The sequence below is a fragment of the Bos mutus genome, chromosome 15 (assembly GCF_027580195.1).
Source record: "Bos mutus isolate GX-2022 chromosome 15, NWIPB_WYAK_1.1, whole genome shotgun sequence".
Classification (NCBI taxonomy): Eukaryota; Metazoa; Chordata; class Mammalia; order Artiodactyla; family Bovidae; genus Bos; species Bos mutus.
In genome coordinates, this window is record NC_091631.1 from 4,867,051 (window position 1) to 4,885,174 (window position 18,124).

General features: G+C 49.2%; 1 protein-coding gene across 3 annotated transcripts; it reads left to right on the top strand.

Moving 5' to 3' along the window:
• The first annotated feature begins 5,708 nt into the window (after positions 1-5,708).
• Positions 5,709-18,124, top strand: RAPSN (receptor associated protein of the synapse). Of its 3 annotated transcripts, none has more exons than XM_070383353.1 (8): positions 5,709-6,002; positions 6,566-6,904; positions 14,374-14,532; positions 15,056-15,154; positions 15,232-15,354; positions 15,914-15,967; positions 17,252-17,451; positions 17,601-17,791. In XM_070383353.1, exons 1-8 carry the CDS (start codon positions 5,811-5,813, stop codon positions 17,677-17,679), a joined length of 1,245 nt encoding a protein of 414 aa, XP_070239454.1. In that variant the 5' UTR covers positions 5,709-5,810; the 3' UTR covers positions 17,680-17,791. The 3 variants fall into 3 exon arrangements, with proteins under 3 accessions (XP_070239454.1, XP_070239456.1, XP_005899013.1); XM_070383355.1 differs by lacking the exon at positions 17,601-17,791 and adding an exon at positions 17,813-18,124 and having other exon boundaries at positions 5,710-6,002; XM_005898951.2 differs by lacking the exon at positions 17,601-17,791 and adding an exon at positions 17,803-18,124 and having other exon boundaries at positions 5,715-6,002.

The following is an 18,124-nucleotide window of genomic DNA, read 5'->3' on the forward strand; positions in this document are numbered from 1 at the left end:
TTCCCAACCAGGGATTGAACTCGGTCCCCCTGCATTGCGAGCTCAGAGTCTTAGACCCTGGACCACCAGGAAGTCCCTCCTTAGCCTTCTTTGTGTGCATTTCTCCTGCCCAGCCAGGTCAGAGCCTGGACAGGGTTCCCAGTGGGCTTGGTGTGTCTGGCGAAAATCACTAAGCTTCCTGAATATGGCCATCTACATCGCCTTCACTTTTCTCCCTCTCTCCTGGGACGGTGTCATGATCAAGAGTAAGACCCCTGGAGCCACACTGCTTGGGATCCACTGCCTGCTCTGTCTTGAGGTCAAGGTGTGGCCTTGGGCAGGTCACTTCACCCTTGGGTGCCACCCAGTTATCTGTAAGCTGGAAGAAGTGCTCAGCTCGGGCAATGTAAGCCTCCTTTTGGTCTCCTCTCACTTTGCCAGGGGCCGAGCGGATGCTAGTACAAAAACCACCCCCTTACCCTAAAGGAGCATGCTGCTGCTGCTAAGTCGCTTCAGTCGTGTACGACTCTGTGACCCCATAGACGGCAGCCCACCAGGCTCCCCCATCCCTGGGATTCTCCAGGCAAGAACACTGGAGTGGGTTACCATTTCCTTCTCCGATGCATGAAAGTGAAAAGTGAAAGTGAAGTTGCTCAGTCGTGTCCGACTCTTAGCGACCCCATGGACTGCAGCCTACCAGGCTCCTCTGTCCATGGGATTTTCCAGACAAGAGTACTGGAGTGGGCTCAGTCCCTGGTCAGGGAACAAAACTCCCACAAGTCAGGCAATATGGCCAGAAAGAGATGGTGTCTCCAAATAGGTCACATTCTGAGGTCTGCAGTCAGTATCGCATATGAGCAGGGGTGACTGCTAATGAGCACAGGGCTTCTTTCCAGGGTGATGAAAATCTTCTGGTGTTAGTGCTAGATCAATGCTCAACTTTGTGCATACAGGCGTGCCTCATACATGCTTTCTCCGAAAGGAGCATGACCCTGACCTAACTATGTTCAGAAGTCAGCAAATGGCTCACTCGGGGGCAGAGAAAACTCGGTCAGGTTTTGAGATCATTTGAGTTCCCAGGTACCTGGAAGTCTGTGGTTCCAGATTCCTCTGGGATGCTGAGGCAGAGTGCCCATCTACTTCCTGCCAAAGACTCAAGGCAGACTCGGAGCTGGACTGTATCTCAACCACAAATGGCAGAGAACCTGCTGGCTCTTCAGCACTTTCCCTGTGGGTCCAGCTTCCTTCCCCGCTGTGGGTCCCCAGGACCCACCTGTCCCAAGACAGTACTGTGCCAGTGGCTCCCAGCTCTCCCCCTTTGCCCAGCTTCCTGTGCACCAGGTTCGAGAGCACGTCCCCCAGGACTTCCAGTGGTCCAGCGACTAAGAAACCTCCCACCAGGGCAGGGGACATCAGAGCAACTAAGCCCGTGCACCTAGAGCCCATGCTGTGCAACAAGAGAAGCCACGGCACGGAGAAGCCCGCCCACCGCAGTGAAGAGCAGCCCCCGCTGCGCCACTAGAGAAAGCCCAAGCGCGGCAACCAAGACCCAGCACGGCCCAAAATAAACAACTAATTCATTAAATGGACTTCCTTGGTGGCTCAGACGGTAAAGAATCTGCCTGTAATGTGGGAGACCCAGCTTTGGTCCCTGGGTTGGGAAGATCCCCGCAAGAAGGCAATGGCTACCCGACTCCAGTATTCTTGCTTGGAGAATCCCATGGAAAGAGCAGCCTGGCAGGCTAAAGTCCGGGTCACAAGGATTCTGACATGACTGACCAGTTAAATAAATTGGAAAATTGAATTTAAATTAAAAAAAAAAAAGCACTTCCCCTGGAACAGCCCAATGTCTTTATCTAGTCCCAAGGGCCTATTCCTCTGTCCCCTCGACGTATGACCCTGGGGCATGCCCCGCCCCCCCATGCCCAGACTGTCCCACTCTGGACCTGTTCTGCTTGCAGCAAACAGGAGGCAGTGATCTCTGCCTCTGCTCAGCTTCCCCAGGATTAAGGAGGCATGGCAGGTTAGCTGTAAGCCTGGAGCAGCTACTTTAAATTTCAAAATTAAGCTTTCATTCCTCCCATTCATTCATTTAACATATTTATTGAGTGGCCACTGTATGCCAGGTTTTGCTCTGGAGACAGGTCAGTGAAAAATGAGATAAAGTTCCTGCCCACACATTTGAGAGGGGCAAACAGATACTAAGCCAGTACCCTCATCAATGAATATAAAATTATAGAGATACATCTTGTATCAGAATGGAATTTAATTCTCCATGAGTATCGTAAGCTGGTCCATCCCAACTGGGCCTTAACTGGGCAGAACTTCGAAGTAGGGAGGAGAAAAGGGACCGTGAGGGGCAAAGGCCCTGAGGCAGTCAGATTCCTCACAAGGTGAACACAGAGCTACCTATGGCCCAGCGATTCCACTCCTAGGTATATACTTAAGAGATACGAAAACTTGTCCACATGAAAACTTGTACATGGATGTTTAAAGCATCATTATTCATAATCGGAAAGGGAAACGACCCAAAGGCCATTAACTAATGAATGGATAAGCAAAATGGCATAAATGTACAATGAATACTGAAAGAGAAAGGCGCTCAGCCGTGTCCGACTCTTTGCGACCCCAGGGACTGTACAGTCCATGGGATTCTCCAGGCCAGAATACTGGAGTGGGTAGCCTTTCCCTTCTCCAGGGGATCTTCCCAACCCAGGGATTGAACCCAGGTCTCCCGCATTGCAGGCGGGTTCTTGACCAGCTGAGCCACGAGGGAAGCCCTAGAGTACCATTCAGCCAAAAAAAGGAATGAAGTACGATTCACGCTACAATATTGAAAACATTGTGCTGAAAGAAGCCAGTCACGAGGGGCCGCATGTTGTGCGAGTCCATTTACATGAGATGTCCAGAGCAGACGGGTCCACAGAGAGTAGGTTGTGTTTGCAGGGTGTGTCCGTTTGCTCAGGCTGCCGTTAACACTGGGCACAGATGGGGGTGCTTAAACAACAGAAATGTATTGTCTCAGATCTGGAGGCCGGAAGTCAGAGAGCAGGTGTCAAAAGAGTTAGTTTCACTCCGAGGCCCCTCTCCTTGGCTTGTCAATGGCCCTCTTTCTCCCCCTCTGTGTGTCTATGTCCTAATCTCTTCTTACAACGCTAGTCTTATGGGATCAGGGCCCTCTCTAGTGACCTCGTTTTACCTCTTTAAAGGTGAATTCCTGGCAGCCCCGTGATTAGGACTCTGAGCTCTCACTCCTGAGGGCCCAGGATCAGTCCCTAGTCAGGGAACGAAACTCCCACAAGCCAGGCAGTATGGCCAAAAAGAGATGGTGTCTCCAAATAGGTCACATTCTGAGGTCTGCAGTCAATATCGATATGAGCAGGGGTGACTGCTAATGAGCACAGGGCTTCTTTCCAGGGTGATGAAAATCTTATGGTGTTAGTGGTAGATCAATGCTCGACTTTGTGCATAGAGGCGTGCTTCAGAGATACTGCGGGTCTGGTTCCAGACCACCACAATAAAACGAACATCACCATAAAATGTCACACGAGTACTTTGGTTTCCCATTGCATACAAAAGTTGAGTCCGTGCTATATTGTAGTCTATTAAGTGTACAATAGCATTATGCCTACAAAAACAATATTCAGTCCTAAACTGAAAAATACTTTATTGCTGAAAATGCTAACCATCAACATCAAAGATCGCTGATTACAGGACATCCCTGGTGGTCCAGTGGTTAAGACTCCATGCTCCTAACGCAGTGGGCTCAGCTTCAGTCTCCGGTCGGTGAACTAAGATCCCACGTGTCCCACACGCGATATGGCCAAAAGGTTAACAAAACAAAATGAAACAAAAAGATGTTAAGCCAAGAGAACTGATTACACGTCACCATAAGAAACATAATGAAAGAGCTCCAAATACTATCAGATCAGATCAGTCGCTCAGTCGTGTCCGACTCTTTGCGACCCCATGAATTGCAGCACACCAGGCCTCCCTGTGCGTCACCAGCTCCCGGAGTTCACTCAGACTCACGTCCATCGAGTCAGTGATGCCATCCAGCCATCTCATCCTCTGTAGTCCCCTTCTCCTCCTGCCCCCAATCCCTCCCAGCATCAGAGTCTTTTCCAATGAGTCAACTCTTCGCATGAGGTGGCCAAAGTACTGGAGTTTCAGCTTTAGCATCATTCCTTCCAAAGAAATCCCAGGGCTGATCTCCTTCAGAATGGACTGGTTGGATCTCCTTGCAGTCCAAGGGACTCTCAAGAGTCTTCTCCAACACCACAGTTCAAAAGCATCAATTCTTTGGCGCTCAGCTTTCTTCACAGTCCAACTCTCACATGCATACATGACCACAGGAAAAACCATAGCCTTGACTAGACGAACTGCCAAATGCAGCATAGAGACACGAAGTGAGCTTATGCTCTTGGAAAAATGGTGCCAATAGACTTGCTCGATGCTGAGTTGCCGCAAACCTCCCGTTTGTCAAAGACAAGCATCTGGGAATTGCAATAAAATGAGGGATGCTCATATGCTAAAAGCCACTGTCCACTCTGAAAGGACAACTTTGCCCTGGGGCGGGAAGGAGCCTGGTTTGCAGATCGGGAAGAGAAAGATGCAGTGAGACGAGCTGGTAATTTTGGCAGAGCCCTCTCGCAACCCCAGGAGCCTTCACGGGTCTGCCCTCTCCCTCTGTAAGACCTTGCCCTTCTCCATGGTGTCTGGCATTCAAGCTCATTATAAGGGACTCTTTCAAACTGGGATTGGAATTGTACATCTTTTGTTTGTTTTTGTTTTTTTGAGGTGAAGTAGAAAAGAATAGCTTTATTGCTTTGCCAGGCAAAGAGAGCCACAGTGGACTAAAGCTCAGAACTGTGAGTCCCTGGAACTGGATATTTTTTTAAACCTTCAAAAACCAATTTCTATTCCTCGTGGACAATTTGCCATGGAGCAGACGAATGCTGCTTGAGATAACCTCTTGCTTATGGTCACGTGGTGTTTCCCGTGTGTCAGGCACTGTTCCAAGTCCCAACCAGCTCCTAAAGGGTATGGTTCCAACAGTCCAGTGAAGTGGAAACCATTGCTCTCCTGCCCAAAGGCATGCTGCCCGTAGAACTAATAAACGGCAAAGGCAGCATTCGAAAGTTGGCAGCCTGGTCCAGGGTCCCGCTGTTACCCATCATAGGTGAGGGTTTATTAGCTTATGACAGTTCCATTTTACAGATGAGGGAACTGAGGCCCAGAGAGGTGAGCAACTTGTTGGCTGGGCTGAGCTGTAGGTTAGGACTCATTGGGATGGGGTGGGCCTGTGCGCAGGTATGTGGCTTCAGTTGCCAGTCACTCACAGAAGCAGAGCCCGGGAGGGTGGCTCTGGGGATGGTGATGTGGCGGCAGAGGAGGGCTCAGAGCTGGGCATCCACTCCAGCCTTCCTGCCGCCCATGTGCCCAGCTTTATCCCTGCTTACTCCAACTCTCAGGCTGCAGGGAGAGCCTGCCCTGCCAGGGGGGCTCGGGGCGCCAGGGTCAGAGGTGCTAAAGAGATGCCCGAGGGGGTGCCCGGGGCAGGAGGGGGCGGGCACCTTCCTCCCAGCTTGGGGGCGGGGGCGGTGGGGGCCCGCGTGACCTTGTTGCTGACATTCCTTGGCGGCCACGTGGCCTCAACTGGCAGGGACAGCTGCGCACAGGACCCGGACCGGCTTTGTTCCCGGGGTGGTGCCCGCTCTCTGTTCGGGCCTTGCGCCTGCTCGGGGCTGGGTGGGCAGCGGGCACCAGGGGTGGGAGGGGTGGTCCCATGAGAGCCTAGAGGCGCGGGGCCACCGGGGGTCTCTGGGAGGATGGGGCAGGACCAGACAAAGCAGCAGATCGAGAAGGGGCTCCAGCTGTACCAGTCTAACCAGACGGAGAAGGCGCTGCAGTTGTGGATGAAGGTCCTGGAGAAGAGCTCAGACCTCGTGGGGCGCTTCCGTGTGCTCGGCTGCCTCGTCACGGCCCACTCAGAGATGGGCCGCTACAAGGAGATGCTCAAGGTGGGAGCGCGGCCAGGCTGGGCAGGTGGGGCCCAGCGGGGTTCTCCCAGGCTTCCCGGCCCCCTCCCGCCTCCTCAGACTCACCCGTATCCCCCAGGCTGGCGGTCAGGGCCTGAGGCTCTGAATCCTCCGCATCTCAGGCCCTGGCTCTTGGATGCTCTGTCTTGGCTTTGGATTTGGAACCGTGGCCTTGAACTTTGGTGTCTGAGGTTCTCAGCCTTGCAGTGTGAGGCACTCAAGGCCAGGTCTCAGAGTCGAGGTTCCAGTCCTCTCCTGTGGGGTTCTGAGTCTAAGCCTGGGGAGGGGGGCACTGGCTCCAGGTTCGAGGCTGGGGGCCTGGGCAGGTGGTGGAGACTGCAGACCAGTTTCGGGATGAAGTTGAAAGCGGGGGGTCTGGATTTGGGAGGTGAAGGCTCCCGGGTTGCAGCTTCCAGTCTGGCTGGGGAGCCCAGCGCATATCTGAGGCTAGGGGTGGGCGCTCCGGGTCTGAGGCTCTGGGCTGGGGGGTGGGGGGCTTGGAAGGGCGGAGACTGAGCGCCCTGGCCCACCCCCGCGCTGGGCAGTTCGCTGTGGTCCAGATCGACACCGCCCGGGAGCTGGAGGACGCCAACTTCCTCCTGGAGAGCTACCTGAACCTGGCGCGCAGCAACGAGAAGCTGTGTGAGTTCCACAAGACCATCTCCTACTGCAAGACCTGCCTTGGCCTGCCCGGCACCAGGGCAGCCGCCCAGCTTGGAGGCCAGGTCAGCCTGAGCATGGGCAACGCCTTCCTGGGCCTCAGTCTCTTCCAGAAGGCCCTGGAGAGCTTCGAGAAGGCCCTGCGCTATGCCCACAACAACGACGACGCCATGCTCGAGTGCCGCGTCTGCTGCAGCCTGGGCAGCTTCTATGCTCAGGTCAAGGTGCGCCCCGGGGCCCCCGGGGGAGGGTGGTGGAGGTCCCAGGTCCCGGAGAGCCTCCGAGGAGCCGTGCTCCCTGTTGCATCACTGGGTTCAGTCCTCCCATATCAGTAGGGACGAGGCAGATGGGAGTCTGAAAAGAGAAAGACTTGGCCGGGAGGAACAGACACGGCCGGGCTTCCCAGATGGCACTAGTGGTAAAGACCCACCTGTCAATGCAGGAGACATAAGAGATGCAGGTTCGATCCCTGGGTCAGGAAGATTCCCCTGGAGGAGGGAATGGCAACCCACTCCAGTCTTCTTGCCTGGAGAATCCCATGGACAGAGGAGGCTGATGAGCCACAGTCCACTGGGTCGCAGAGTCAGACGCAAGTGAGGTGACCTAGCGTGCAGAGATGTGGCCAGGCATGGCAGAGTCAAAATTCAAGCTTCAGTCTGCCTGACTTCCTGGGGGAGTGGGAAGCTCCTATGTGAGGACAGGCCTTAAACCTGTACTTTGCTGTGTTTGCTGTGTGATCTTAGGCAAGTCACTTCTCTCCAAGCCTATGAAATGAGGGCGAATGGAACCCGCCTTATAACACGGTCGTAAGGATTCATTCATCAAACATGTACTGAGCATCTATTGTACCCCAGGCACTGTTGGTCAGGATACAGCAGTGAAAATAACAGCCAAGTGCCTGGGCTCACGAAGCTTGCTTTCTAGCTGGGGGAGGAAGGTGAATAAATATAATCAGCAAAGCCAAGTATACAGCATGGTGGAAAGTGCTTAGGAAAAAGGGGAGCAGGGAAAGGGGGTTGGAAGGGCTGAGGAGGGGGTGTTGCAAGTTCAGACAGGGTGGTAGGGGTGGGTGATGTCTGATGACTTGGGGAAGAGAGGGTGAGCCATGCAGAAATCTGGTGAAAGGATGAAAAAGGGAACGGCGGAAGCACAGCTCTGCTTTTGGGGGAGCTTACCTGGAGTATTCCAGGAAGGGTGGGGGCCAGCGTGGCTGTCGCAGGTATGTGAGAGGTGGGAGGTGGTGGGATCCGGGGGCTTAGGGGAAAGGGACATAGAAGGGAGAAGAAACTGATGGAGCCAATGACCTCAGGCTTCTGGCCCTGAGCCTTTGCTCTCCATCCTGCAGACATCCAGGCTGCGCTCGGCCCTTGGGGCATGTCAGCCCCTGGCACATAATAATGCCTAATAAACCTTGCGAAAGTCAAAGTGTGAAAGTGTGGGTCGCTCAGTCATGTCTGACTCTTTGAGACCCCATGGACTGTAGCCCACCAGGCTCCTCTGTCCATGGAATTCTCCAGGCAAGAATACAGGAATGGGTTGCCATTCTCTTCTCCAGGGGATCTTCCCAACCCAGGGTTCGAACCCACATCTCTTAAGTTTTCTGCATGGGTAGGTGGGTTCTTTACCACTAGCCCCACCTGGGAAAGCAGTTGGGTGTGAGGAAATGAGAGTCATCCATGGATTGATGGATCATCCTTCATTTGAGGATTTTGTTTGCAGCAATAAGACATCTGGGGAAGCCATTCTGTGAGATCAAATAGGATTGGAGAGAGATAGGGGTGTTTCAAAACCTTTTTTTATTATGAAGAAAATTAACCATACAGGAATGCATAGAGGATGATATAATGAATCACCATATACCGGCTACTTATATTTAACAATTATTAACATTTTGCCATGTTTGACTTAACATATTTTTCACTGAAGTCTTATGATATAAAATTATATCACATTATATCCCATACATTATGGGACTTCCTTGGTGGTTCAGTGGCTAAGACTCTACGCTCCCAGTGCAGGGAGCTGGGGTTCAATCCCTGGTCAGGGAACTGGATCCCGTATGCCGCAAGTAAAGACCTGGAGCAGCCAGATAAATAGTTTTTTAAAAAAATTATAGACATCACGAAATTTTACCGCAAAGTAGTTCAGTAAGCATTTCTGAGAATAAGGAGACTATTTTCTGATATAAGGACACTTTATTATATAATCACAATACTATTCTCACACACACCATGGTGAACAATGATCTCTTAAATTTCTCTGTTTATCCTGAAAATACACCTTAATGCTCAGCTTGTTTGAACTGGAACACAAGCAAGAACCACACACTGCAGTGATTATTATGTCACTTTCAATAGAAAGTTAATACACTACTCTTTATTCTCCATGATTTACTGAAGAAGCCAAATTAATTTATATTCCATCTCATTGTCTCATTGCTTCCTCAAGGAGTCACATAAGCTGTTTCTTTGTCTCCATTACTCTCTATGAACGAGAATTTTAAAAATGACTTGGTAAGATCTAGGTCACGCATTTTTAAATTTTTTTTTTTTTTAATGTGGAGCCTTTATTGAATTCGTTACAATATTGTTTATGTTTTGGTTTTTCGGCCACAAAGCACATGGGATCTTAGCTGCCCGACCAAGGGTTGAAGCTGCACCCCCTGCGTCGGAAGGGGAAGTCTTAACCGCCGGATCACCAGGGAAGTCCCGTAGGTCGTTCATTTCTGGTGAGAACCTGCACAAGCAGGTCTGCGTGCTTCATGAGACACCATATTGACGTCCGAGCAAGTAACCGCCCGATCCCATTGCTTTCAGCTTTGCCTTCTTCCTTGCAGGACCAGCAGCTTACTTTGTGGGGTGACACTTGGTGAATATTCAGCTCAGCAGCAGTGTTCTCCATAATGGTTTGAGCATTTTTTGGCGTCTGTTGCCTGAATCAGTTCTGTCAACTCTCACGAAACGGTGACTTCCACGTTCTATGATGCCTTCTGCAATTGTTAGCTGGGATTTTCCTATAAATTAATTAAAGCTAGCTGATTGCTCTGAAAAGCAGTTCCTAAAGGAAAGGTAGATAAATCCTTTGTCCCTCTCCTTTAATTGCCATGTTTCAGGATAACGAGCTGATGTGATAGTTGACTCCAACAATCACACTAGTTTTGCTTCCTCTTTTTGGTATTTCATCATGAAATCTTGGAGTTAAAAAAATACTCAGTAGTCTTCAGTCATTTGCAATCATTGTTCCTTTTGATACTCACGTTATCTTAATTTTAGTCAGGGGAATTCTCTTCAGCATGACCCCTATGTCCTTTTGACGAGACTTCCTTTAGTTCTTTGAAAGAAAGCATTCTTGTTTTCTGGCACAATAGCCTGTCCCATGGTATTGTGTAGAATCGGCCCTTGGTATTCTCAGGGGATTTGTTTCAGGATCCCCAAGGACACCAAAATCCAGGAATGCTCAAGCCTCTATATAATATGGTGTAGTATTTTCATAGAACCTACATATATGGCTGCAGTGGGTCTTAGCTGTGGCACATGGGATCTAGTTCCCTGCCTAGGGATCAGACCCGGACACCCTGCGTTGGGAGCCTAGAATCTTACCCACTGGCCCACCAGGGAAGTCCCCCCTCCTATATTCTTTAAATCATCTCTTGTTGTTGTTTTAGTCGCTAAGTCGACAGGCCCACGGACTGTAGCCTGCCAGGCTCCTCTGTCCATGGGATTCTCCAGGCAAGAAGACTGGAGTGGATTGCCATTTCCTTCTCCAGGGGATCTTTCCCACCCAGGGACTGAAACTGCATCATTGGTAGGCGGATTCTTTTAGACTGAGACACCGAGGAAGCCCAGATTATTTTTAAAACCTAATACACTGTAAGTGCTAGGTTCATAGTCAGGTGCCTGGCAACTTCAAGCTTTGCTTTTTTGGAACTTTCTGGATTTTTTTCCCCTAATATTTTCAAGCTTTGATTGGATGTGGAACCCTTGGGTACTGAGGGCCCACTATATTTCCTGCTCCAGACTGGTAAAGCCTGGATGTGGGCTCTCAGGATGCTCATTGCCACTGGCTTGTTATTGCTACTAAATCTCCTCGGTTTCGAGGACAACTGGACTTCATACTGAAATCTTCAACTCAAGCTTAATGTTTCAGGATTTTCTTTATTTCATACTTGATTCTTTTTTTCTCTTAGGCTGAAAATCTTGGTTTCTAAAAACATAATTAAATATTTACTTTATCTTACAAAGTACACAAAATAATTTCAAAACACAATATACCACTATTGCTGAAAAAAAAAAAAGACAAATGAAGTTTAAGACTTCTCTGCTGTTCTTTTGTCTTTATAATATATCCCACTATGGTTGAACTGTTCAAGTGTATGTTAAGGTCATTTGAAGTAACACTTGTTCTGTATGGTTCTATTAATAAGAGGTTATATAATATATTATGGCAATTATGAAACCATCATAATATATTATAATATACCTTAATTAATATTTTAATTAATTATAATTATATTATAATTTTAAGTTATATTTAAATTATATGTAATAATTATCTAATAATTATTATATTGTAATATAATTATATAATAATGTGTAGAATATATATAATATATAATATAAATATTTGTAAATATAAATATATATATAAATCTAAATAATTATACAGATATATATAATATATGATACAATTAATACATAATATATATATATAATACGGAGAAGGCAATGGCACCCCACTGAGTACTCTTGCCTGGAAAATCCCATGGACGGAAAGAGCCTGGTAGGCTGCAATCCATGGGCTCGCTAAGAGTCAGACACGATTGAGCGACTTCCCTTTCACTTTTCACTTTCACGCATTGGAGAAGGAAATGGCAACCCACTCCAGTGTTCTTGCCTGGAGAATCCAGGGACAAGGGGAGCCTGGTGGGCTGCCATCTATGGGGTCGCACAGAGTTGGACACAACTGAAGCGACTTACCAGCAGCAGCAGCATATATATAATATAATATATAATACTTAATATAATTATATTATAATTCTTATAATATATTATTATAATATAATATGTAATATATAATTATTATAATATAATATATGATATATTATATGATTATATTATATATGACAATTATAATTATATATTATATTATAATTATATTATAAAATATATATAATTATGTTATATATTATAATTATAATGTATAAAATTATATTTATATAATTTTATATTTAATTATATATTATATTTATAATCATATTACAATATTATATATAATGTTTATATTATATTATAATTATATTGTATATTCTATTTATAATTATATTTATATAATCATATATTGTATTCTTATATTTATATTATAATTATAATTATATTATATATTATGATAATTATATTATTCAGTTCAGTTTAGTTGCTCAGTCATGTCCGACTCTTTGCTACTCAATGAATTGCAGCATGCCAGGCCTCCCTGTCCATCACCAACTCCTGGAGTTCACTCAAACTCATGTCCATCGAGTCGGTGATGCCATCCAGCCATCTCATCCTCTGTCGTCCCCTTCCCCTCCTGCCCCCCAATCCCTCCCAGCATCAGAGTTTTTTCCAATGAGTCAACTCTTCGCATGAGGTGGCCAAAGTATTGGAGTTTCAGCTTTAGCATCAGTCCTTCCAATGAACACGTAGGACTGATTTCCTTTAGAATGGACTGGTTGGATCTCCTTGCAGTCCAAGGGACTCTCAAGAGTTCTCCAACACCACAGTTGAAAAACATCAATTCTTCGGCGCTCAGCTTTCTTCACAGTCCTACTCTCACATCCATACTATATTATTATAAGAGTAATATATTATATTTATATTATAGTTATATAATATTATATTTATATTATAATCATGGCATATTTAATTATATATTATGGTTATATTATAATTACAATCATATTATAATTAAATTATATTTATATTATAACATAATATAACTATATTACACTGTATTTATAATATATCTATAGTTATTATAATTATATTAAATTATATTATATACATTATAATTGTTATATATACAATACAATGTAATATAATTATAATATGATATAATATATACTATAAAATATAATATATATTATATTATATATTAACATATATATAATTATATAAATAAACATTATATAAATATAATATATTTAATATAATAAACATACATTATATAAATATATGTTAATATATAATATATTATATAATTATATATAATACATTAATACATTATATTATTATGATTATATAATACTATAATATAATATAATTATATATTATAATTAAAATTATATATTATCTATTATTATCTATTATATATAATTATATATTATATAATTAAATATATAATATATAATTATATATTATACTTATTATATGATTAATTATATATTAATTATACTTAAAATTAATTGTAATTTTATAATAATATACACTTAAGGTTATTTGTTTCCATTTTTAAAAATATTTATTCATTTATTTGGCTGCACCAGGTCTTAGTTGCAGCACGTGGGATCTAGTTCCCTGACCAGGGATCGAACCTGGGCCCCCTGCATTGGGAGCTGAGTTAACCACTGGACCAGCAGGGAAGTCCCTTGTTTCCATTTTCCAATCTTAGGTTTTTTTTAATTAAATTTCCTATTTTTAAGTCTGTAAAACATTTACATGGCTTCGAATTAAAAAGTACATAGTACATACTAAGTTTATTAGAAACAGGTTTATATTGGGGTTACCGAGAGTTTTCTTTGGGTCATATTAGCTTGTTCGATATCAAATAAAAATTCAAGTAGGTTTTCTACAAAAAAGAAGAGAGAATCGGGGTTGTAGTTGAATGGGACGTGAAGTCAAAGGTGGTTGTTTGATTTTAATTTTTGTTTTTCACGTGAGGTAAGAAATGCCAGGTTGTGTTTTTATGGTGATGGGATGACTCAGTAGAGAGACTGGGGAGGGGTTCCAGAGCCCGCCTGGAGGGGGTTTATTTAATTTGACGGAGCAGGGAGGAGCAGGAGTGAGGCTGTGTGGAGTCAGGGCCGGTGGGTTTGACCGAGAAGGCAAGTGAGGGAGCGCGTCTCCGATTTCCTTCTGTTTCCTAACGGAGTGTATGGTGAGGTCATGTGCTCATAACTGGCAGGTTGAGAAGACATTTAGAAGTCTGAGGAGAAGGGAAGGGGGAGAGGATGATTTCTTTGCCTCAGTCAGTCTGTCCTATGTTCTCGGAGCTGACTCTGCTGGCAATCCTCATCCAGCCTTCAGTGATGACAGGCCGCCAGGAGGCAAACTCCAGCGGGGGGTCAGGGTGGGCTCTGACAGCCCCACCACCACCCTTCTGTGCATCTCTGAAGGCCAGGGGCCCAACCGGGACTGGCTGAGAGAAGCCAGTTGCCTTTCTTGCTTCTGATTCTCATTCATTCATTCAGCAAATACTTTCTGAGCCAGGAACTGTGCTAGGCTCTTGGCAAACGTCGGCAAACCAGATGAAAACCCTTACGTTCATGAGCCCACCCCTTTGCAGGGCTGTTCCCTCTGCGTGAATCACGGTTTTCCTGGACACCAGAATAAGTGAATGAATGAATGAACGAGCATGCGGTGGAGCGCTCCACTTAGGGGCAGCTCCCGCCACTCAGCATGCGCACTCCCATCCCGGCCCCTCCCTTTGTCCCCTGCAGGACTACGAGAAAGCCCTGTTCTTCCCCTGCAAGGCTGCAGAGCTCGTCAACGACTATGGCAAAGGCTGGAGCCTCAAGTACCGGGCCATGAGCCAGTATCACATGGCTGTAGCGTACCGCCTGCTGGGCCACCTGGGCAGCGCCATGGAGTGCTGTGAGGTGGGCGCAGCGCGGGCGGGTGGGCGGAGCACGGCGGTGTGGGCGGGGCCCGGGCCCGGGGCTTCCTCCTGCCTACCCAGTCCGCTGAGGCCCCCCAAGTCTGGTTCCTGCCCCCCTCTCTATCGCTGAGCCCCTGGAGGATGTGCTTGCTCCCCTTACCCCATCTGCCCCAAATCTCATTCCCTTATAGTCTGTTCTCAGCGGAGGGGGCTTTCCTTTGTCCCCCGGCCCAATACCCACTCTGTGGGACCCTTTTAAGTTGGAAGCGAGCCAGTCTGGAGTTCCACCGACCTAGGTAGGAATCCCAGCTTTGCCACTTAATAACCTGGTGACCTCGGTCAAGCCACTTCCGCTCTCAGAGCCTCAGTCTCCAGGGCTGTCAATCCTCAGGGGTTCTGTACACGGGGACTCAGCACCAGGAAAGGGGTACCGGGCTCCGAGGGTGTCTGAGGGGCCCACGGGGTGAGGATGCCTCTAGGGTGGGGGGCAGACGCGCAGGCCTGAGGGTCCGGCTCCGTCACAGGAGTCTATGAAGATCGCGCTGCAGCACGGGGACCGTCCGCTGCAGGCTCTCTGCCTGCTCTGCTTTGCTGACATCCACCGGAGCCGTGGGGACCTGCAGGTGAGGTCACCGGGACGCAGGGGGCGGCGGTGCGGGCCAGGCCGGGCCTGATCCCAACCCCCAACCCGGCTGCGCAGACAGCCTTCCCCAGGTACGACTCCGCCATGAGCATCATGACCGAGATCGGGAACCGCCTGGGGCAGGTGCAGGTGTTGCTGGGCGTGGCCAAGTGCTGGGTGGCCAGGAAGGCGCTGGACAAGGTGAGGGGGATCCCTGTCCTGCAGCCAGCTCTCCCCAGAGCTCCCACAGGTCAGCCAAGGGTGTGTGGGTCTGCTTCCCGACTGGGCTCTTTCAGACCCTTTGTCCAGTATCAGCCTCACCCCACATCTGTGAGGCCAGGGCATCCCAGGTCACTTTCCAGGCTCAGAGCAGGGTGTGACTTGCCAATCACCCAGCTCGTAAAGGGCCAGACCTGGCATTGGAACTCAGACGCTTGAACTACCTCCTATGATTTCACATGGAGTAGGAAACCCAGGGCAGTATTCTTGCCTGGAAAATTTCACAGGCAGAGGAATCTGGCAGGCAACAATGGGTTGCAAAGGGTCGGACACGACTGAGTGACAGAGCCCGATTTCATAACCCCCTGTGAGATAGGAGTGTTCTTCCCATTCTGTATCCAAGTAAACTGAGGCAGCTCAGGCCAGTGTACCCCAGTCTCTTTCTCTCCCCAGCCCCGTCCCTCCCTGCCCTTCCTTCCCTACAAGGCAAGGTCTCTGTCCGACAGCCCTGCCTGCAGCCCTGCCCTATCTCCCCTTCCAGGCCCTGGATGCCATTGAGAGAGCCCAGGACCTGGCCGAGGAGGTGGGGAACAAGGTCAGACCTGATTCCGTCTGCTGGGTCTGGAGTCAAGAGCCCAAGGTGGGATCTAGGGTGGATGGGGAGACCCCCCCACCAGCCTGCTCGTGCCCTGAGTCCTTCCTGATCTCCAGGAGATGCCCCTAGTCACTCCCTGACCCTGGCTGTTTCTCCTCCACTCAGAGAGCACTTGGGGGGGCGGGCAGGGTGAGAGTTCTGTAGCTCAGGGGACATCAGAATTCCTCAGCGGTTTCTTTCTTTCTTTTTGGAAAGTTTCTTTCTTTCTGGCTGCGCTGGGTCTTCACTGCTGCTTGGGCTTTCTCTGGTTGCGGTGCACAGGCCTCTCCCTGCCCAGGTGGCTTCCCTTGTGGAGCACAGGCCCCAGGGCACCTGGGCTTCAGAAGCTGTGGCCTCCCGGGCTCTGGAGCACGTGCTCAGTACGAGTGGCGCACAGGCTTAGTTGCTCCGTGGCACGTGGGATGTTCCTGGATCAGGGATCGAACCTGCGCCCCCTGCATAGGCAAGCCAGTTCTTCACCACTGCGCCATCAGGGAAGCCCCCTGTCAGAGGTTTCTTGATGGTCATTAAGACTCTGCCACTGATAGGGAGGTGGGCACCCCAGGGCTCTTCTAGCTGTGGGTTCCAGGACTCACTGGCTTCCTGCAAGGTGGGTACAGCGAGCCGCCTTTTACAGATGAGGAAAGTGAGGCTCAGAGAGGTGTTCAAGGTCCCACACCTGGTAACTGACCTGTGTTAACTCCACAGCCTGTGTTCTTCCCACAGTCTATGCAACCTCTTCAAATTTCATCATCCTATCCAAACCTTTTGAAAATAGCCTCAGAGTCTTCTAGAAGATGCGCCTTTCTCAGAGATCAGGGCACAGTCCTGTCAAAATGCCAAATACACCTGCCTTGGCTGGACAACAGCTGCTCTGGCTTACCCAAATATCATCAGAAATGTCGATGAGCTGCTGTGGGTATGCAATGAACAGAAACAGGAAAGCAAATTAACGAGTAGGGCATCGAGGCAGCAGATCCGGTCAATAAAAATCCTTCAAAAACATGAGGTCCCCAGTCGCTTCTAGGAGTAAGGATCACTGATTTCGCCAACCCCCTCATTCTGCATGAAGGGAAGCTAAGGCCCGGAGAGGGCCAGATGTTTTTCCTAGGGCCCTCAGCAAGGCAGGAGCGCGGCAGGACAGGGCCCCCGTGTACTGAGCAGCCTGTGGCCCCGGGCGGACAGATGGCGTCTGGGGGCCGCTGCTTACCGGCACTGACCTGGTCTCGTCCGCCCCCACTGCAGCTGGGCCAGCTGAAGCTGCACTGCCTGAGCGAGGGCATCTACCGCAGCAAAGGGCTGCAGCGGGAGCTGCGCGCCCACGTCGTGCGCTTCCACGAGTGCGTGGAGGAGGCCGAGCTCTACTGCGGCCTGTGCGGCGAGTCCATCGGCGAGAAGAACAGCCGTCTGCAGGCCCTGCCCTGCTCCCACATCTTCCACCTCAGGTGAGCGCCCTGCCGTTGGGCCCTGGGGGCTCCCTGGGGCCTAATCACACTTAGGCGGTGCTTTTGGGGCCTCCTGGGTGCCTGTTCTAAGAGTTTTCTGTCTAATCACTCATCAAACCCTCCCGGCGGCCCTGTTTTTCTCCCCAAAGAGACCACAGAGAGAGAACTCTCGAAGGTTATGGGGGAGCGGTGACCAGGGCCACAGGTGCCTCCGCCACCCACGCCTGACCCCTGGCCCAGGCTCTGGCCTGCAGGGCTGCCTGCCGCGGGGAGGGGAAGAGGGAGCCGGTCCAGGGTGGGCAGCCAGGCCGGCCAAGCCGACAGTGCCCTTTGCACCAACCCCCCCGCAAGGTGCCTGCAGAACAACGGGACACGAAGCTGCCCCAACTGCCGCCGCTCGTCCATGAAGCCTGGCTTCGTGTGACCCAGCAGGTCGTGGACTTCACCTCACCTCCCCTGCTCCTTCTCTGCCATCACGCTGGAGGGCCCCGAGCAGCTGAGCCCCCCGCCATGCCTGTTTACTCCTGGGGCAGGGGCCGGCGCGGGGGGCGCCTCCTGCGGCCTCAGTCAGGGCCCAGGGCCTGCCCACCGCAGCTCCGCCAGGCCCAGCTGCCCTCCCCCCTGCCTCTCTGGACTTTGCTCTTTCTAGAAAAATAAAACCGTTTGTACCTCA